General features: G+C 46.8%; 1 protein-coding gene across 1 annotated transcript; it reads left to right on the forward strand.

Moving 5' to 3' along the window:
• Positions 1-3,377: 3,377 nt before the first annotated feature.
• Positions 3,378-18,776, forward strand: GLRX3 (glutaredoxin 3). The gene is made up of 11 exons (XM_064431609.1): positions 3,378-3,534; positions 7,034-7,142; positions 9,442-9,516; positions 13,346-13,553; positions 13,637-13,809; positions 13,907-13,968; positions 15,242-15,299; positions 15,938-15,990; positions 16,634-16,673; positions 16,759-16,851; positions 18,549-18,776. The coding sequence occupies exons 1-11, from the start codon at positions 3,467-3,469 to the stop codon at positions 18,597-18,599; spliced, it is 990 nt and encodes a 329-aa protein (XP_064287679.1). The 5' UTR covers positions 3,378-3,466; the 3' UTR covers positions 18,600-18,776.
• Positions 18,777-18,873: the final 97 nt, after the last annotated feature.

Below are 18,873 nucleotides of genomic sequence, written 5' to 3' on the forward strand. Positions count from 1 at the left end.
TTTTGGGGCGGAGGCTGCTCCTTCTTCACCTTTTTCTTCACAAGTTTAGGTAATATTGTGTAATCAGATAAGAAAGCCCACACTGCAGATAACTGGTAGTTGGTTATTAAGTTAAAAGTAAAACTAATTTAGGTGCAATTTCTTAATTGGACAGTTTATCCTTCAAAGGCCTTGTAGAGAGAGAGATGGGGCTCCATTTTCAGTTTGTTAGTGAAGTGCTGCAGAGCTCAGCGTTTGTGAGACTGTGACAGGGATAAAAACAAATAAACATCTGAGTCCCAACAAGAAATGCCATCTCACACATTTAATCCTGACCTTGGCAGAAAAGAAACAAAGAATCCATTAGAAAGGCAACACAGGATTCCTTGGGAAACCTGCTGGAAAGCTGCAGCGGGGTTTGGGAGCAGCTGGGAGCACCCAGCCAGCCTCTTCCCTCGGGGGATTTTCACCCCAGTTTGGGCTCCACATCCATCTCCCTGGGCTGCAGGTGAGCAGGGCTAATTAACCTGCCACTTGCCGGGTTAATTCGTCCCCCTGCCTGCTCCATCCCGAGTCCTTGAAGCTTCCCCGGGACGCTCCTGCCAAGGCTCCATATGGGATCCCAGAAATACAGCTGGCTGGGAGGGAGATTTAGCTCTCCCCTGTCTCCGTGGGCCTATCCATTTGGAGCAGCAGTCCTCGCCTTGCCCTTCCCAAGGAACCTGCAAAAGGTCTCGGGAAGCTCTCAAGGCTGAGGCTTCGATTTATGGGGCAGAGCTGGAGCTGACATCGGCCACGGAGGGAAGAGATTTATTTCCAGGGGTTCCATCTGTCCCACGCCTCCTTCCCGGAGCAGAACCTGGCACGGAGCCTCGGCCCCATCCCAAAATGCCTGGACCAGACCCTTGGGATCCCCTCTGCTGAATTCCTTCACGGCCCAGATTCACCTCTGTGTGCTGGGAGCTCACCAGGAATGCGACTGGGACAGGGAAAAGAATCCCAAACCCAGGAGTGAATTCCGTGGAATTTCCCATGTAAGCCCGGTGTGACACAGAGGGAATGTCCACAGCAAAACTCTGTTTGGTGGAGAGCTCCGAGGGCAAAAGGGTTTCCTGCTGGAAAATAGGATTGTGTGTGGAATTCCCTGCTTTAGCCTCACTAATGGCACAGTGTGGTGCCCGCTGATCCCAGCCAGGTGTTCTCCCTGTTGTTCCACCTGGGATTTTATTTGACATGAGCTGGAATCTAAAATGAAATTGGGCAATCCTGTTGATAACACAAGAATTCAGGATTTAAACAAAATTATTGTCTTCAAAATAAATATTTTATGGGGGAAAACCCCCATGTTTTTTCCTTGTTTTGTGAGAGAGGAACAATAATTTTTAAAAGCTCAGAAAATCAGCAAACAGGATAAAATCCCAAACATGGTCTTCCTAAAGACTGGAAATTTTGGTTATTGCACTGGGTTTCTGTCAGATTAAAATGTCAGAGAAAATAACAGAATTAGACTTTCTTTTCTCCACTCACACAATTTATATCAACCAGAATTTATGGAAAAAAATTATTTAGTATTTATGGGAAATATGCAGTTTTTTATATTTTTATTTGTTTTCTTTAAAAACATTTTAGCCTATAGGACAAGACAATAAATGGAGATATTAACAGTTTATTTTGCATTAATTTTCTTTTGGATAATTCAGATAAAACATTGTTGATTAATGTGTCAAAACTGTACATGACATTTACCCAGTGGAATTCCAGGCTGTTTCATGCCCATCTCTGTAGCAGCACAGAGATCAGAGTGCTCTGGATTCGTTTCTGTCCCTTTCTGCATCAGGAGGATTCTGGGACAGCCCAAAATAAACATTCACTGTTCTCACCCACCCAGCACTTCCCATCACTGGGCTCATCCTGGCTCCAGATTTAGGGGCAGCGAGCTCCAGGGGCGAGCCCCTCGTTTCACCTTGACAACACCCCAGGTTCTTTTCCACAGAATCTCCTGGAAATGCACAGGAAAACGGGAATTTGTCACCCTGAGGAGCAGCCTGGTACTGCAGAGGGTCGGTGGCTCCGGGTGCTGAGGGACAGCAGGGCCCAGCGGGGTCCCCAGGGGCTGCACTGTGACACTGGGGACACAGTGGGGACTGGGGACAAGGATGGAGGGACAGGACACAGGGAATGGCTCCCAGTGCCAGGGGCAGGGCTGGATGGGAGATTGGGAATTGGGAATTGTTCCCTGGCAGGGTGGAGATGGAATTCCCAGGGCAGCTGGGGCTGCCCTGGACCCCTGGAAGTGTTATCCCAAACAGGTTTCATTCCCTGCTGTGGAAGAGCCCAGGATTTATTTCCAGTTCTGCACAAAAAGGGGACAGGGCTGATCCCCCAAAGCCAACACACAATTACCAAAACTTGTCACTATTTATACATTTCACCAGACAAAGGCACAAATGTTCACCGGCTGCACGTCACACAGCTCCCTTATTAATTAGCGTTCTGTGTCCTCGTTAAAGATTCTCTGATTATCCAATGATTCCTGGTGTTCTCTGCTTTGGGGTTTCTCAGGTTGCTGGTCTCCATCTGCTCCCCCTGGAATTCCCTTCTTCCCAGTGGGAGCTGACCCAGCACAGCTGGCCAGCTGTTTTTATTGGTTTCTTCCTTAGCTTGGAATAAGATACGGGCACACTTGCTGAGTGCCCTTGGGGCTGGCAAATCCTGTATTCCCTGTGCCCTCTGTCAGTGGGAATCCTTCTGATGCCTCAGGTTTGGCTTTTCTATTTCCACATTCTGTGCTGCTTTAGTGTGTGGGGCTGGGTTCACATCAGGGCATGGTGAGCTCTGTGCACAGAGCAGGGACACAAAACAATTCCTGCTCCAGCTGGGCACCAAGGACAAATGATCCCAATCCCAGCCCAGGAGCACAAACCCCGTGGGCTGCAGAGAGAAAAACAAGCAGGGTGGGACTGCAGGGGCTGCAGTGGGGTTGGACACTGAACTGCAATGTGCACATGGAGCAGAGCTGAGCCCAGGGAGAGACCCCGGCAGCGCTCGTGCATTTTGGGGCCATTTGGGTTCATCTTGGGGGCAGCCCTGGCTGGGCCCTGGTGCTGCCCAAGGGGGATCCATGGAGGAGATCCTTTGAGTAAATCCCTGCTTTTCTCTGGAACTCTCTTTTTTTTCTCCAGGGCAGCCCTCTCAAGGCTGCGGGCCGGGCCGGGTGTGACGGCAGCGGCTCCGGGGCTGTGGCTGTGGGACGGCAGCGGCTCCCACACGGCCGGCGCAGGCACACGTGACGCCGCTAGGACACGTGAGGCGGGAGAGACACGTGACACTGGACGATGAGTGAGGCGGCGGTACACGTGACGCAGGCGCGGCACGTGACGCGGGCAGGCCACGTGAGGCGGGAGGAAGCGCGTTGGGCGGGGCGGACGCACGTGACGCCGCCACGTGACCGCCGGGCGCCCCCACGTGTCCCAGGCTCGGCCCGGCCATGGCGGGCGCGGTGGCGGCCGCGGGCTCCGTGGAGCAGTTCCAGAAGCTGCTGCAGCGCCCGGACAGGTGAGGGGACGGCGGCGGGGCCCGGCCCTGTGTCCCTTGCCGGGGCTGCCGGCCCGCCCGGCCGTGCCTCAGTCCCCTCCGTGGGGGCCGGCCCCGCCTCCCGTCCCTCAGTGCCATCCGTTGGTGCCGCAGCGGTGTCACCTCCGCGGGTGCCAGCCCGCCTTCCCCAGCCCTCTGTCCCCCGTTTGTGTCCCGTCCCTCGGTGCCATCCCCGTGTCCCCTCCCGGTCCCCGCAGGGCCCAGCTCGGGAGGGGCCGCGGCGCTCCGTGAAACCTGCCGGGGGAAGGTAAAAAACCCAAAATGGAGAGAAACAGCCCCAAACTGCCCAAAGGCCGGGCTTAGGCTCGGCTTAGGCCGGGTTTGGCTCGGTTTGGCCGGGTTTGGCTCAGCTGAGGCCGGGTTTAAGCTCGCCTTTGGCTCGGGTTAGGCCGGGTTTGGCTCGGCCTTTGCCGGCCCCGCGCTCCCCTGGCTCAGCGCTGGAGGTGCCGCCCTGCAGCCGCTCCTGCCGCTGGGAATTTGGGGCCGGATCGGCTGGAAAATCCCATAAAGCAGAGCTGCCCTTCGAGCTGGGATTGTCCTCCAGCCGCGGGGGTGTCACCAAAACCACCGGGACACTGCAGTGGGAACAGCGGTGACACTTCAGTGGGAACTGCAGTGACATTGCAGTGGGAACAGCAGTGAAATTTCAGTGGGAACAGCAGTGACATTGCAGTGGGAACTGCAGTGAAATTTCAATGGGATTAGCGGTGAAATTTCAGTGGGAACAGTGGTGGCACAACAATGGGAAGAGCAGTGAAATTTCAAGGGGAACAGCAGTGAAATTTCAAGGGGAACAGCAGTGAAATGTCAGTGGGAGCAGCAGTGAAATGTCAGTGGGAACTGCAGTGAAATTTCCGTGGGAACAGCAGTGAAATTTCCGTGGGAACTGCAGTGAAACTTCAGTGGGAACATCATTGAAATTGCAGTGGGAACAGCATTGGCACTTCAGTAGGAACAGCAGCATTGGGTGTTCATTGACACAGAAGTGGCTCTGAATTATTCACCTCCCGCCCAGGTTCTCATTAATCTGCTTTTGTGCTCTATGATTAATGACAGGGCTGAGCTTTTCCTACAACCCCAGCCTGCTCTGGGACCTTCCAGGGACACCTTGCACCGTCCCAGGGTGCTCCCAGCCTGTCCTGAGCAATCCCTGTGGTTTTATTCCAGTATTCCATGTGCATCTTTAAATTTAGGAGGGAAGAGCTGCAGTAAGCTCCTCTGTAATCACAGATTTACAGTGATTAAAAGTGTGGTGGAATACCAGCATCAGTGCCAGAGGAAATGCTGTTAATTGATGGTTCTGGGAAAAAGGAACAGAATTTCTTCCAGATGTGCTGCAGGACTCCACTTTCCCTCCTGGAATTGTCCTTCAGCTGGGTTGTTTTGTAGGGACACTGCAGAACAAACTCATGTGCCCAGAGGAAAATGGCTTCAGGACAAACACAATATTTTAAGGTTATTTAAAAAAAAAAAACAAACCACCAGTAATTTTCTCATTGCCTTTGTCACAGAACATCATTCAGTTTTCTCTCTAAAGGAATTGGTATTTTACCCATGTTCTTGGACCCAAGATGAGCTGATCATCCTGATAGATCTCCCTCTGCTTCTTTTGATAAGAGCATTTGTAATTACATGTTAATTTAATAGGATTTGTTTCAGAAAATTAACATTTCTTGCATCGAGTTGTCAGTAAGTTTGCGTTGTAGAATGAGTGTAAATTTTGATATTTAAAGAGGAAATTAGGGATTTGTCATAACCTTTTTATCCCTGCCCTGGTTAATAGTGGAGCTTTTTTTTTTTAACCTTGGTTGAATGCAGGAAACATTTTGTTTAGAGTTACTTAATTCCTTAATTTTGCTAAGTCTTTATTTTTTATCTCTCTTAATGTTTTCAAGTACTCTGGTTTTTTTAAGGTCAAATCAAAGTGCTCAGGGAGCAGTTCACTTGCAAAATCTGAATTGTTCTGTGAATGAATTTTAAAAAAAATCAAAAAACCCAAACAATTCCAAAGCCCCTAGTGCAAATGAATTTAAAATATGTTCTTCCTGAAGACAAAAATGAATGTATTGCAGCTGGATGTTGGTAAGGAAGGAGCAGGCTCTGGTGGGATGAGGATGAAATAATCCTGTGATGATTTGAGGCCCATCCCTGTGGCCAGGTGTGTCCTGCTGTGGGCACAGACTTAAACTGAGGACTTGGAGGAAAAAAGAAAAGTTGTTCTGTTGTTTTTAGCCAGAATTTTCTAGAGTTTCACTGGAAAATCAAGTGTGTGGAAGCATCCAGGGTGTGTGATCAGGTCACAGGAGCTGCTCCAGCAGGGATCTTGTGCTGCCCTTGCAGCTGCTACAATTTACAATGAATTTCCATTATTTAGGGATAGCAGACATGAAGTTGCTGCTGTGGGATGGGTGTCTTGATTTCTCTATTTTTCTGAGTAAATTAATATCAGTACATTGTGTGTTTAATTCCTTATTCCCATTCTCTGGTGGGTTTGACCTCTGCAGAGATGGAGAATGGAATTGAAAATTCCAATATCTTGTCACTGCTGTCATCCCAGGTGTGTAAGCCCATGGCAGCTGGTACCCAGTGTGATGGGATTTCTGCTAACACCTTTAAATGCTGTGTAGAACCACTCCCAAACATCCCAGCAAACCTGGAATAAGAAGTTGGAGCAAGTGAAAGCAGAAAAATAACATTGCAGTGTGACAGGTTTTGTACTGCATGGCCTGAGCACTGCTGCCTGGGCTCGGAGTGTTCCCTGGGAAAGGAAGGCTCCTGGTATGCTTTAAAGGGTTTTTTTTAATCTCAGGTGATGCTTCAGGTTTGGCTTTTCTATTTCCACATTCTGAGCTGCTTTAGTGTGTGGGGCTGGGTTCACATCAGGGCATGGTGAGCTCTGCACAGAGCAGGGAGACAAAACAATTCCTGCTCCAGCTGGGCACCAAGGACAAATGATCCCAATCCCAGCCCAGGAGCACAAACCCCGTGGGCTGCAGAGAGAAAAACAAGCAGGATGGGACTGCAGGGGCTGCAGTGGGGTTGGACACTGAACTGCAATGTGCACATGGAGCAGAGCTGAGCCCAGGGAGAGACCCCGGCAGCGCTCGTGCATTTTGGGGCCATTTGGGTTCATCCTGGGGGCAGCCCTGGCTGGGCTCTGCTGCTGCCCAAGGGGCATCCATGGAGGAGAGCCTTTGAGTAAATCCCTCCTTTACTCTGGAACTCTGTTTAGTTTTTTTTTCCAGGGTAGCCCTCTCAAGGCATCACAGGCAGCTGGTGGGGATTTATGGGTTTTTGTGGCATCCCCATCCCTGGAGTGTCCAGGGAATTCCTGGAGCTGGCACTCGGGGCTCTGGGGACCAGGTGGGTGTTGTGCCCCTGGATGGTCATTCCCAGGCTCAGGGGCTCCACGATGCAGTGTTTGCTGGCAGCTGTCCCCAGGAGTGCTGTGTGTCCCCAGGTCCCTGGTGGTGGTGCACTTCTGGGCGCCGTGGGCTCCGCAGTGCGCGCAGATGAACGAGGTGATGGCAGCGCTGGCCCGCGAGCACAGCCAGGTCACCTTCGTGCAGGTGAGCAGGGCAGGCCCGGGCAGGGGGTGTTCCACACTGGGGGAGGTGCCTCGCGTTTCAAATGCCCTTCTCACATCTGGTATCCCTGAGGTGCTGCTGTCAGGAATGGCTCAGACCTGGAATGGGAATCCTGGAATGCCTTGGGTGGGAAGGGACCTCAAAGCCCACCCAGTGCTATCCCAGAGGTGCTGCTGCTGTCAGGGGTGGCTCAGACAGGGAATCCTGGAATGCCTTGGGTGGGAAGGGACCTCAAAGCCCACCCAGTGCTATCCCAGAGGTGCTGCTGCTGTCAGGGGTGGCTCAGACAGGGAATCCTGGAATGCCTCGGGTGGGAAGGGACCTCAAAGCCCACCCAGTGCTATCCCAGAGGTGCTGCTGCTGTCAGGGGTGGCTCAGACAGGGAATCCTGGAATGCCTCGGGTGGGAAGGGACCTCAAAGCCCATCCAGTGCCATCCCTGCCATGGAAGGGACACCTTGCACTGTCCCAGGGTGTCCAGCCTTGGGGATGTTATCTCAGGATTCCCAGAGGAATGACTGAAATGACCCTTCAGGAAGGTGAATTTGTCTCCTGCAAGGTTGTCACTCTCCTTTGTGAGACCCTCTGCACATCCCACTGGGAGCCAGGGGAAGGAATTCACTTCATCCATGTGCTGTTGGTTTCAAACCAAATTTCTCTGGTTAATGAGACACTTGTGGGATGACGAGGGCAGGGAGCAGTGGAGCAGCCAGCTGTGTGTGAGTATTTTAATGGGATTTTTACAGCCTTTAGGATCTGTGTGTGGGTTTTTTTAATGATTCCTCTTAGTTGGTATTTGTAAAACAGGACAGAATTATTTTAATGGTATTTTATGACTTAGAGCTTCAAAAGACTAATTTTCAACATATTGCAAATTCAAGATGCTTAAATTTATCTAGAGTTGAGTAGCTTTTACTCAGCCCAAGAAAGTCTGGAACCTCTCAGTTGCCTTTTCATTATTCCTATATTATTTATTTATGACCTTTATTATTCAGCAGTAATTTATTTTTTAATAATGAGGTTCCAAAGTTATCCAGGGCTGTGAAACCCTGATTGTGGCACTCCTTCCCCCGACTTCCCTCTTCCCAGTAATGTTAATATTACTGGTGTTCTTGCTTGGAGAAAATAAGCTGATGACAATTCTTGGGTGAATTTTACTGATACATTTTAGAGGAAGGAGCTCCTCCAGAGGAATATATTTGATTTTGGCAGTTCTTGGCGGGATTTTTGTATTGCAGAATATGCAGCCTGCCTTTGAATTGGCAAGCACCTGTGACCTCCTCACATGTTTGGTTGAAATGAATGTGTTCACATCCCACAACACTCACAAACAACATTTTGGGAAGCTGTGCCAATGAGAGCAGGTTCCTGAAATATGAATTGGAATCTGTTCTGTGTTACGTGGAACATAAATATCCAAGCAAGAAACTTTGCTGGAAAGAAAATGAGTATTAGACATGGAAGTCATCATTTGCCCCTGGAAAAAGAACCAATAATTGGAATTACCTATTCTCTTTCAATTATGTATAAGCTTTCAGTTCAGTGTCAGTTGGATGTAAGCTTTCATTTTCTAGCTGTGGTTTTCCAGTTGATTCTGTTGGAGTGATGATGTGCAGGAGGAGGCTGGGGCTCACTTTTGATGCTCCTTCTTTGCCTCTCTAATTAGTGGGTTCATTAAGAGCCTGTGTAGCTGGAGCTGCTCAAAATCTGAGCCAGCAAAGATAAATTTTCATAGCCAATCCCTCTGTGATGAAAGTGGGAGCAGTAATCCCAGGCTGGGCGCTCAGCAGCCTTGCAGGAGTTAAAAATCAAGTTAAAAATCAAGTTTATGAAGGAGCAGCTCCTTTTCCCCTCCTCATTTGCAGGGGCTGCAGGTGTCAGGGGTGATGCAGAGCCCCCAAAGGGCACCACAGCACCTCTGTGATGGGGACACGACTGGGGCCAGTGATTTATGGGTTCCAATATAGCAGGGGCTGCACAGCATTGAGAATTTACTAGGTCAGGAGTGCACCAGGAATTTTATTCGCAGCCTCCGGGCGTCTTTTGAAATGTGCAACAAAATAAAAACCTCTGAACCTGCTTTGACACCGTGGAGGTTCACGGTGCCACGGCAGCCCAGAGAGTCTCATTTAAATGCAAATGTCTCCCAGACTTCAGCAGCAGATCCTGCTTAAATGCATAAAATGCCACGGAGAACATTCCAGGATTGACACTCGCAGTGAAACTTTAAAGAAGATTATGAAAATAATCCAGTTTTTTTTTTTTTTTTGGTTGGTTTTTAGCTGGAAGCTGAGGCTGTGCCTGAAGTGTCTGAAAAATATGGAATTAGTTCTGTTCCAACGTTCTTGTTCTTTAAGGTAAGGGGAAATGGATTTAAGAGGAAATGAATTTAAGAAAAGTGGATTTAAGAGAAAATAGAATCCATGTGGACTCTTAATACTTACACTTTTGTAACACTCCACCAGAACCTTAGGAGCATTCTCGGTGAGGAAACACCTCTGTAACTGATTGAAGTCTATCCAGTGGAACCTCAAAATGGAAATAGAAATGTTTTTTGCACTTTATGTGGAATAGTTCAGGGCTTCCTTAAGTGCTTCGGCATTCATACATAGTTTTTATTTCACTTGTTGTACTTGGGTCAGAAAATTTACAGCAACATTTCTTTGTAGTTGGGAAAAAACCTAAGAAATTATGATAATAACAGAAATAACAATTCTGTTTGGGTGCTATTTGCCTGTGATGATAAAATTGATACTATTTTCTTAAATAAGTATTTCTGGAGGCAGACTTGGTGCTGTTACTGATACCTTGGAGTGGCTGCCTGGACCAGAGGCTAGACAAGGTTAAGAGGATAAAATGGGTATTTATTAAAGGCTTTCCATAAGTGCACCTTGGGCAGTGAGAGCCTCCCAGAGGCTACACCAAAGATGGACCATGGTCACAGGTTTTTTAGGCAGATATGAGCTTGGTCTATTTACATACCAGGGGTTAATCCTCCAGTTCAGCTTCAGGTGATGAAGTTATTTACCCCCCGCTTTCTCCTCCCAATTCACTTTTGTCTGTACTTTTCAGGCCCTGAGGCTGTAGGGTGTCCTTGAGTTTCAGGCCTGGAGGAATTGTTTAGTCTGACCAAAACGTGAGGACTGTAGCTAACACTCTGTGTGCAGTTCAGAGTTAGGCACTGGGGCAGCACAGGATCTGAAAAACAGAAAGGCTGAAATCCCTCAGGCATCATTGCTGCCAGAAAGGCACGAGCCTGGCAGTACAGCCTTTTCTGAGGCATGTCACAGGAGGCAGCCTTGGCTGGCTGTGTGTGCTGTGCTTTAGCCCAGCCTGGACTGAAAGCTGTGTTTAACCTAGCCTGGACTGAAGGCTGGCTTTGCTGTGCTTTATCCCCCCCTGCCCCGTGTGCTGTGTTTATCCTCTAGCTCTGTGTGCTGTGTTGCCCTGTGTGCTGTGTTTATCCCCCTGTTCTGTGTGTTGTGTTTATCCCTCTGTCCTGAAGGCTATATTTGCTGTGTGTATCCCCCCTGCCCTGTGTGCTGTGTGTATCCCCCTCTCCTGCAGGCTGTATTTGCTGTGTGTATCCCCCTTTCCTGCAGGCTGTATTTGCTGTGTGTATCCCCTCTCCTGCAGGCTGTATTTGCTGTGTGTATCCCCCTCTCCTGCAGGCTGTATTTGCTGTGTGTATCCCCTCTCCTGCAGGTGTATTTGCTGTATCCCCTCTCCTGAAGGTGTATTTGCTGTATCCCCTCTCCTGCAGGTGTATTTGCTGTGTGTATCTCCTCTCCTGCAGGTGTATTTGCTGTGTGTATCCCCTCTCCTGAAGGTGTATTTGCTGTGTGTATCCCCTCTCCTGAAGGTGTATTTGCTGTGTGTATCCCCCTCTCCTGCAGGTGTATTTGCTGTGTGTATCCCCTCTCCTGAAGGTGTATTTGCTGTGTGTATCCCCCTCTCCTGCAGGTGTATTTGCTGTGTGTATCCCCCTCTCCCGAAGGTGTATTTGCTGTGTGTATCCCCCTCTCCTGAAGGTGTATTTGCTGTGTGTATCCCCCTCTCCTGAAGGTGTATTTGCTGTGTGTATCCCCCTCTCCTGAAGGTGTATTTGCTGTGTGTATCCCGTCTCCTGAAGGTGTATTTGCTGTGTGTATCCCCCTCTCCTGAAGGTGTATTTGCTGTGTGTATCCCCTCTCCTGAAGGTGTATTTGCTGTGTGTATCCCCCTCTCCTGAAGGTGTATTTGCTGTGTATATCCCCTCTCCTGAAGGTGTATTTGGTGTGTGTATCCCCCTTTCCTGCAGGCTGTATTTGCTGTATCCCCCTCTCCTGAAGGTGTATTTGGTGTGTGTATCCCCTCTCCTGAAGGTGTATTTGCTGTGTGTATCCCCTCTCCTGAAGGTGTATTTGCTGTGTGTATCCCCCTCTCCTGAAGGTGTATTTGCTGTGTGTATCCCCTCTCCTGAAGGTGTATTTGCTGTGTGTATCCCCTCTCCTGAAGGTGTATTTGCTGTGTGTATCCCCCTCTCCTGAAGGTGTATTTGGTGTGTGTATCCCCCTTTCCTGCAGGCTGTATTTGCTGTATCCCCCTCTCCTGAAGGTGTATTTGGTGTGTGTATCCCCTCTCCTGCAGGTGTATTTGCTGTATCCCCCTCTCCTGAAGGTGTATTTGGTGTGTGTATCCCCTCTCCTGAAGGTGTATTTGCTGTGTGTATCCCCTCTCCTGAAGGTGTATTTGCTGTGTGTATCCCCCTCTCCTGAAGGTGTATTTGCTGTGTGTATCCCCTCTCCTGAAGGTGTATTTGCTGTGTGTATCCCCTCTCCTGAAGGTGTATTTGCTGTGTGTATCCCCCTCTCCTGAAGGTGTATTTGGTGTGTGTATCCCCCTTTCCTGCAGGCTGTATTTGCTGTATCCCCCTCTCCTGAAGGTGTATTTGGTGTGTGTATCCCCTCTCCTGAAGGTGTATTTGCTGTATCCCCCTCTCCTGCAGGTGTATTTGCTGTACCCCCTCTCCTGAAGGTGTATTTGCTGTGTGTATCCCCCTCTCCTGCAGGCTGTATTTGCTGTGTGTATCCCCCTTTCCCGAAGGTGTATTTGCTGTATCCCCCTCTCTCCTGCAGGCTGTATTTGCTGTGTGTATCCCCTCTCCTGCAGGCTGTATTTGCTGTATCCCCCTCTCCTGAAGGTGTATTTGCTGTGTGTACCCCCTCTCCTGAAGGTGTATTTGCTGTGTGTATCCCCCTTTCCCGAAGGTGTATTTGCTGTATCCCCCTCTCCTGCAGGCTGTATTTGCTGTGTGTATCCCCTCTCCTGAAGGTGTATTTGCTGTGTGTATCCCCCTTTCCCGAAGTTGTATTTGCTGTATCCCCCTCTCCTGAAGGTGTATTTGCTGTATCCCCCTCTCCTGCAGGCTGTATTTGCTGTGTGTATCCCCTCTCCTGCAGGCTGTATTTGCTGTGTGTATCCCCCTCTCCTGCAGGTGTATTTGCTGTATCCCCTCTCCTGACGGTGCATTTGCTGTGTGTATCCCCCTTTCCCGAAGGTGTATTTGCTGTGTGTATCCCCCTTTCCCGAAGGTGTATTTGCTGTATCCCCCTCTCTCCTGCAGGCTGTATTTGCTGTATCCCTCTCTCCTGCAGGTGTATTTGCTGTGTGTATCCCCTCTCCTGCAGGTGTATTTGCTGTGTGTATCCCCCTTTCCTGCAGGCTGTATTTGCTGTGTGTATCCCCCTCTCCTGCAGGCTGTATTTGCTGTGTGTATCCCCCTTTCCTGCAGGCTGTATTTGCTGTGTGTATCCCCCTTTCCTGCAGGCTGTATTTGCTGTGTGTATCCCCCTTTCCTGCAGGTGTATTTGCTGTGTGTATCCCCCTTTCCTGCAGGTGTATTTGCTGTGTGTATCCCCTTTCCTGCAGGCTGTATTTGCTGTGTGTATCCCCCTCTCTCCTGCAGGTGTATTTGCTGTGTGTATCCCCCTCTCTCCTGCAGGTGTATTTGCTGTGTGTATCCCCTCTCCTGCAGGCTGTTTTTGCTGTGTGTATCCCCCTCTCTCCTGCAGGTGTATTTGCTGTGTGTATCCCCTTTCCTGCAGGTGTATTTGCTGTGTGTATCCCCTCTCCTGCAGGTGTATTTGCTGTATCCCCTCTCCTGAAGGTGCATTTGCTGTGTGTCCCCTCTCACTGTGTCCCCAGAACTCCCAGAAGGTGGACCGCCTGGACGGCGCGCACGCTCCGGAGCTGACGCAGAAGGTGCAGCGGCACGCGGCGGGCACGGCGGGCACGGGCGGCCCCGGCGGCGCTGCCCCTGCCCAGGAGCAGCTGCACGCCCGCCTCAGGGGGCTCATCAACGCGGCCCCCTGCATGCTGTTCATGAAGGGCTCTCCCAAGGAGCCCCGCTGCGGTGGGTGAGCCTCGCGGGCCCCCTCCCTGCCCGGCAGCCCGCGGTGCCAGGCTGCTGCTGATGTCCCTGGGCTTCCTTCCTAGGCTTCAGCAGGCAGATGGTGGAGATCCTGCAGAAGCACGGCGTGGCCTTCAGCAGCTTCGACATCTTCTCTGACGAGGAGGTTCGCCAGGGCCTCAAAGCCTTCTCCAACTGGCCCACCTACCCGCAGCTCTACGTGGCTGGGGAGCTCATCGGGGGCCTGGACATCGTCAAGGTGGCACACGGCAGCTTGTCTCCTCTTGGCTTGACAGAAGTGTCTTTGTCTTGCTTTTTCCACCTCATTTTTTGCTTTTTTCTCCCAATTTCCTCAGGAGCTCGAGGCATCAGGAGAGCTGGACACGATCTGCCCAAAGGGCCAGAAGCTGGAGGACAGGTGGGGGAATTATAACCATTTCTGAGGTTTTTTTCTGTGTTTATCCAGGGGAAACCCTCTATAAATTCCTACTTTATCAGAAGTGCCTCAAGAATTTATTTACTTGCAGAATTCTTGTAGTTTTTCAGTGTCTTTTGGGGTTTGTACATGTAAGTCCAAGAATCTTACTTATGTTTGTGGTTTAATTTCTGCTTGTTGCAAGAATGTAGCTGTTTATATATTTATATAGCTATATATATCTATTTATACATCTATATATATATCTATTTATATGTCTATATGTATCTATATAAATATGCCTTTCTAAATATCTATATTTATAAATTTCTGTATTTCTATTTATACATCTATATATATCTACTTATGTATTTATATATCTATATATCTACTTATATATTTATATATCTGTATCTGTAGGTGGATATAGATTCCTTCTTGTCTCTCTTTAGCAATTTATTCTTTAAAAATAACTGGGAAAATAATATTTTTAAGCTTTTTCCAGCTTTATTTGTACAGACTTCCCAACTCTGGTGTCACTGGAGGGAATCCCTGCCTGGTTCTTCTCCCTGCTCAGTGCAGCACAGAAATAATTTAATAAATCCCATGTAAAAGTGGTGCTAAATAATAATCCCACCACTGTAATTCTAGGGATTTATTCATTCCTTCCAAATTTGTGCCAAGGCTTGAGTTACTTTACTTTGAAATAGTTTCACTGAGGCCACACACCCCAATTAATGCTTTTAGCAGAGATTAAATTGGAGATTAAGATGAGATGGGCACATCTTTAAAAACTTACTTTAGGCGGCCTTTAAAAGTTTATTTTAAAGCCTTTTAGCCTCTTCCTGTGCTTTTGAAGGAGTTTGTTAAGAAATTAAACATTTTTTGGCCAGTTCTTGATGGAAGTTTGCAGATTGCACAAGCAGCAGCTCCATTTACACAGAATTTTTTCACTTGGCACAAACTTTTGAGGGAAAGAAGGGAATGGGGAACGTCCTCTGCCTCCCAAAGGGTTTTAAGGTTCCCTCCAAGGTTTTTTTTAGGTTAAAATTGTCCATGAGATGTGTTTGTAAGGAGCAGCAGCACCTTTGGGGAGGTTTGAGTGGCATTTTCCACCAGCCTGCTCCATGGGAGATGGATTCCAGCTGGGAGTGGCATTCCCATCCCAGGGTGGAATTCCTGGAGATTTATCCATTGGATTTTTCCTTTCCACTTCTGCATTTTGTTTGGTGTATTGGGATATAAAATAACCAAGGTATTTTTTGTCTTTTTCTAGGCTTAAATCCTTGATAAACAAAGCTCCTGTGATGCTCTTCATGAAGGGAAACAAACAGGTAACGTGGAGTGTTCCAGAAAATACTGAATTTTTCTCTTGTTCTTCCTTAATTCAAACCAGTGCAGCTGGAAAAGTTATTTATCTTTTTATTTGGCCTTCTCTAAACCATAGAACAGCCCTGGTTTTTGTTATTGCTGAATATTATTTAAGTGTTAGATATTTCTATTAATATTTATTAGTACAGAAATTAATAGAAATACCTAATGCTTAGGTCTTATAACAGATATATCTAATATCTTAGATATCTTATAGAATAGATATCTATAATACCTAGTCATATCTAAAAATTGCTGGGTGTTTTTTGTCTTCATGTGAAGAGTAGATATGAATTATTAATTCATTATAATTTCAATTAATGTAATTATACTTAAATTAATTACAATTAAATTAATTCTAATGATAATAAATATAACAAGTTGCTGTTCTTGTTATAGTTTATTATGGTGAATCCAGGGCTGTGATGCCTCAAAATGCAGCAGGTTTATTCCATAAATCCATAAAAATCAGGAGATAAAGGATGGAAAAGGGAGTAAGGAGTGGCTCATCCAGCAGAAAACTGGGAATTGCTGCAGTGCAGCTGGAATTCTATGGACTAAAAAAAGCAGAGGCATTTCATAACTGTATTTTATATTTTAGATGGCAAAATGTGGCTTCAGCAAGCAAATCATAGAAATCATGAATAACACTGGGTAGGTAACGGGGTCGGAGTTTGGGGGGCAGTTCTGGGGTAAAAACTGCATTTTATGGAAAATGTGTTAGAAAATAAGAGTGGAATTATTCCCCAAATGTAAGGTTTTCTTTTTCAAGAGCATTTCAAGCACTTGAAGGGTTTTCTGAGAATTTTAATGAGGTATTTTGAGGGTTCTTTCAAGACCTGTATGGATTTTTTTGAGAATTTTGAGGATTTTTTGAGAACTTTGAGGGTTTTTTTGAGCATTTTATGGGTTTTTAAAAATCTAGAGGTTTTAGAGCTTTGAGGTTTTGGTTTTTTTTTTAATTTTGGGGGGTTTTTGAGAACATTGCATTTTCTATAATTTTGAGGATTTCTGAGAACATTGAGGAGTTTTCGATAATTTTTAGGGGGTTTTGAGAGCATTGAGGAGTTTTTGACAATTTCGAGGATTTCTTGAGAACTTTGAGAATTTTTTCCAACATTTTATGAGTTTTTAAAAAATCTTGACATTCTAGAAATTTTTTGGGCTAATTTTTGCATTTTTAGCTGAATTTTGAGGCATTTCTTTACAAACCTTGCAGGGTTTTGTTGCTTTAGGAGCACTCCTTCCCATTTCCAGTGTGAATAACATGCATATCCCATTTTTCCCCTCTGCCCAGCGTGGATTACGAGACCTTTGACATCCTGGAGGACGAGGAGGTAGCAGAGCCTGCCCTTCCCTGGGGGTGCACCCCTGCTGCCCGTGGCAGGGCAGAGCTCCCGGTTCATTCCCTTTGTCCCCCAGGTGCGCCAGGGGCTGAAATCCTTCTCCAACTGGCCCACGTACCCCCAGCTGTACGTCAGAGGGGAGCTGGTGGGGGGGCTGGACATTGTCAAGGTATGAGCTGCTTGCTTTGCAGTAAAAACTCCATTTGTTGCATTTAAAAGTCTCATTTCTAGGAATTTTCCTGCCTGTCCCCCACAGAATCCCTGCAGCCACCCCGGGAGGCTTTCCCAGGGAAAGGAGCTTTAAGTGTCCAATGAATGACTGGAAAAAAGCCCATTTTTAACCCTTTTTTTTTTGCATTTTTCTCAGCCTTAACTTTGCTCCTGATGTTGGGTTATTTTTTCCTAGAAAACATTTCTATTTTCTTGGAGTTGTTGGAGCAGCCCCAGAGTTCCCAAATCCTCCTGAGCCCATTCCTGGATGGTTCAGAGCCAATTCCTCAGACTGGGGCTCCTGGGGATGCTCAATCAATAAATCCCATTTAATTCTAAAATTACTGGGACTACTGAAATTGTAGAGATTTGTTTGATTTATTTAAGAACTGTGAGGATTGCCTCAATTACATAGATTAATTTTATTTACAAAGATTAATTTTACTTCAATTACATAGATTAATTTTATTTGTATAGATTAATGTTACTTAGTGTATATGGATTAATTCTATTTACAAAGATTCATTTTACTTCAATTATATAGCTTTATTTTATTTATATAAATTAACTTTACTTCAATTATATAGATTACTTTTACTTAAAGTGTATAAATTTTATTTAACAAGAGTAGGGATTGCTTCAATTCTTGTATAAATTTATTATGGAAATTATTATTAAAATTATTATATAAAGAATAATTTTATTTATAGATACTATTTTTACCTAAATTGTGTAGATTAATTTTATTTATGTAGACTAACTTTACTTAAATTATATAGATTAATTCTATTGATATAGATTAATTTTACCTAAAGTATATCATTAATTCTGTTTATTTAACAAGTGTAGGGATTACTTTGATTATATAGATTAATTTTTCTTATATAATATAGATTAACTTAATTTATAGATTAATTTTGTTTATTTAGCAAGTGTGGGATTAAATCAATAAAATTAATCTAGATAATTGAGGAAGTGTGGGGGCTTTTTCAGTGCTCAGGAGGAGGAGTCTTGGGCATTGTGAGGTGCTGTAAAATCCTTTTTTCTGCTATTTCAATGTAATTTCTCTCTTTGCATCCTTGGGCTGTTTGAATTCATGACCTGTATGGGTGGGTGAATGCTGTCAGTGGTTTAAATTTCATTTTTTAATGCAGCATGGTATGGAATTACTGAAATAGAGCTGTTGATTCCAAGGTGTGGGAGAAGAAGAACGTTCCACGTTGTTCCCCACGTGTGTCCTGGTGCTCCTTAGGCAGTTGCCAGCCCTGAAATGTGAATTTCAGTCCCCAGGAGGAGCAGGGCAGGCACCTCCTGCTCAGAATCCCGAGGATATTTTAGTTTCTTCATGGGGTTTGTGGGTGGGAGAACAAAACCCATCCGTGGGTGGGGATTCCTCCTTTGGGGTGTTGGAATTGTGTGCCTGGAACGTCTGGGATTCCACCTGGGAGGAGATCAGGGGCCCCAAGCAGAGCCTCCAAGGTGTGATTTTTTATCTTTTTCACTAAGTACACCCAAGCCAGAGTTTAAACACTTTATAAACCTCAAGAGTGGCCCAGGAGGGATCTCTGGTGAGGCACCTGCTGCCAGGAGTGCTTCCTGCTGGGATGCCCCTGGACCATCCCTGCCATCCATCCCTGCTGCCTTTCTGTCTTTCAGGAGCTGAAGGAAACGGGGGAGCTGCTGCCTGTGCTGAAGGGGGAGAATTGATGGGGAGGACATCAGTGGGAAGAGAGATCCCTGGAACAGCCTGGAACAGTCAGAGATTCTCCTGGAGAAACAACTGCAGCAGGGGAAGCAGACAGGAAATAAATAGAAATATTCTCTGTTGGAAAAGGGGTTTCACTGGGGCCACAAAAAGGTCAATTAAAATTCAGTGCTCCAGCATTTGCGGTGTTGGGGTTTCATTATTTCCACCCTTGTCCATCCCAGGAACTTGCTTTTTTTGGGCTCAGCTCTCATTAGGGGAATATTAATGAAGCAT

Source organism: Passer domesticus, chromosome 8 (assembly GCF_036417665.1).
Source record: "Passer domesticus isolate bPasDom1 chromosome 8, bPasDom1.hap1, whole genome shotgun sequence".
NCBI classification, from domain to species: Eukaryota; Metazoa; Chordata; class Aves; order Passeriformes; family Passeridae; genus Passer; species Passer domesticus.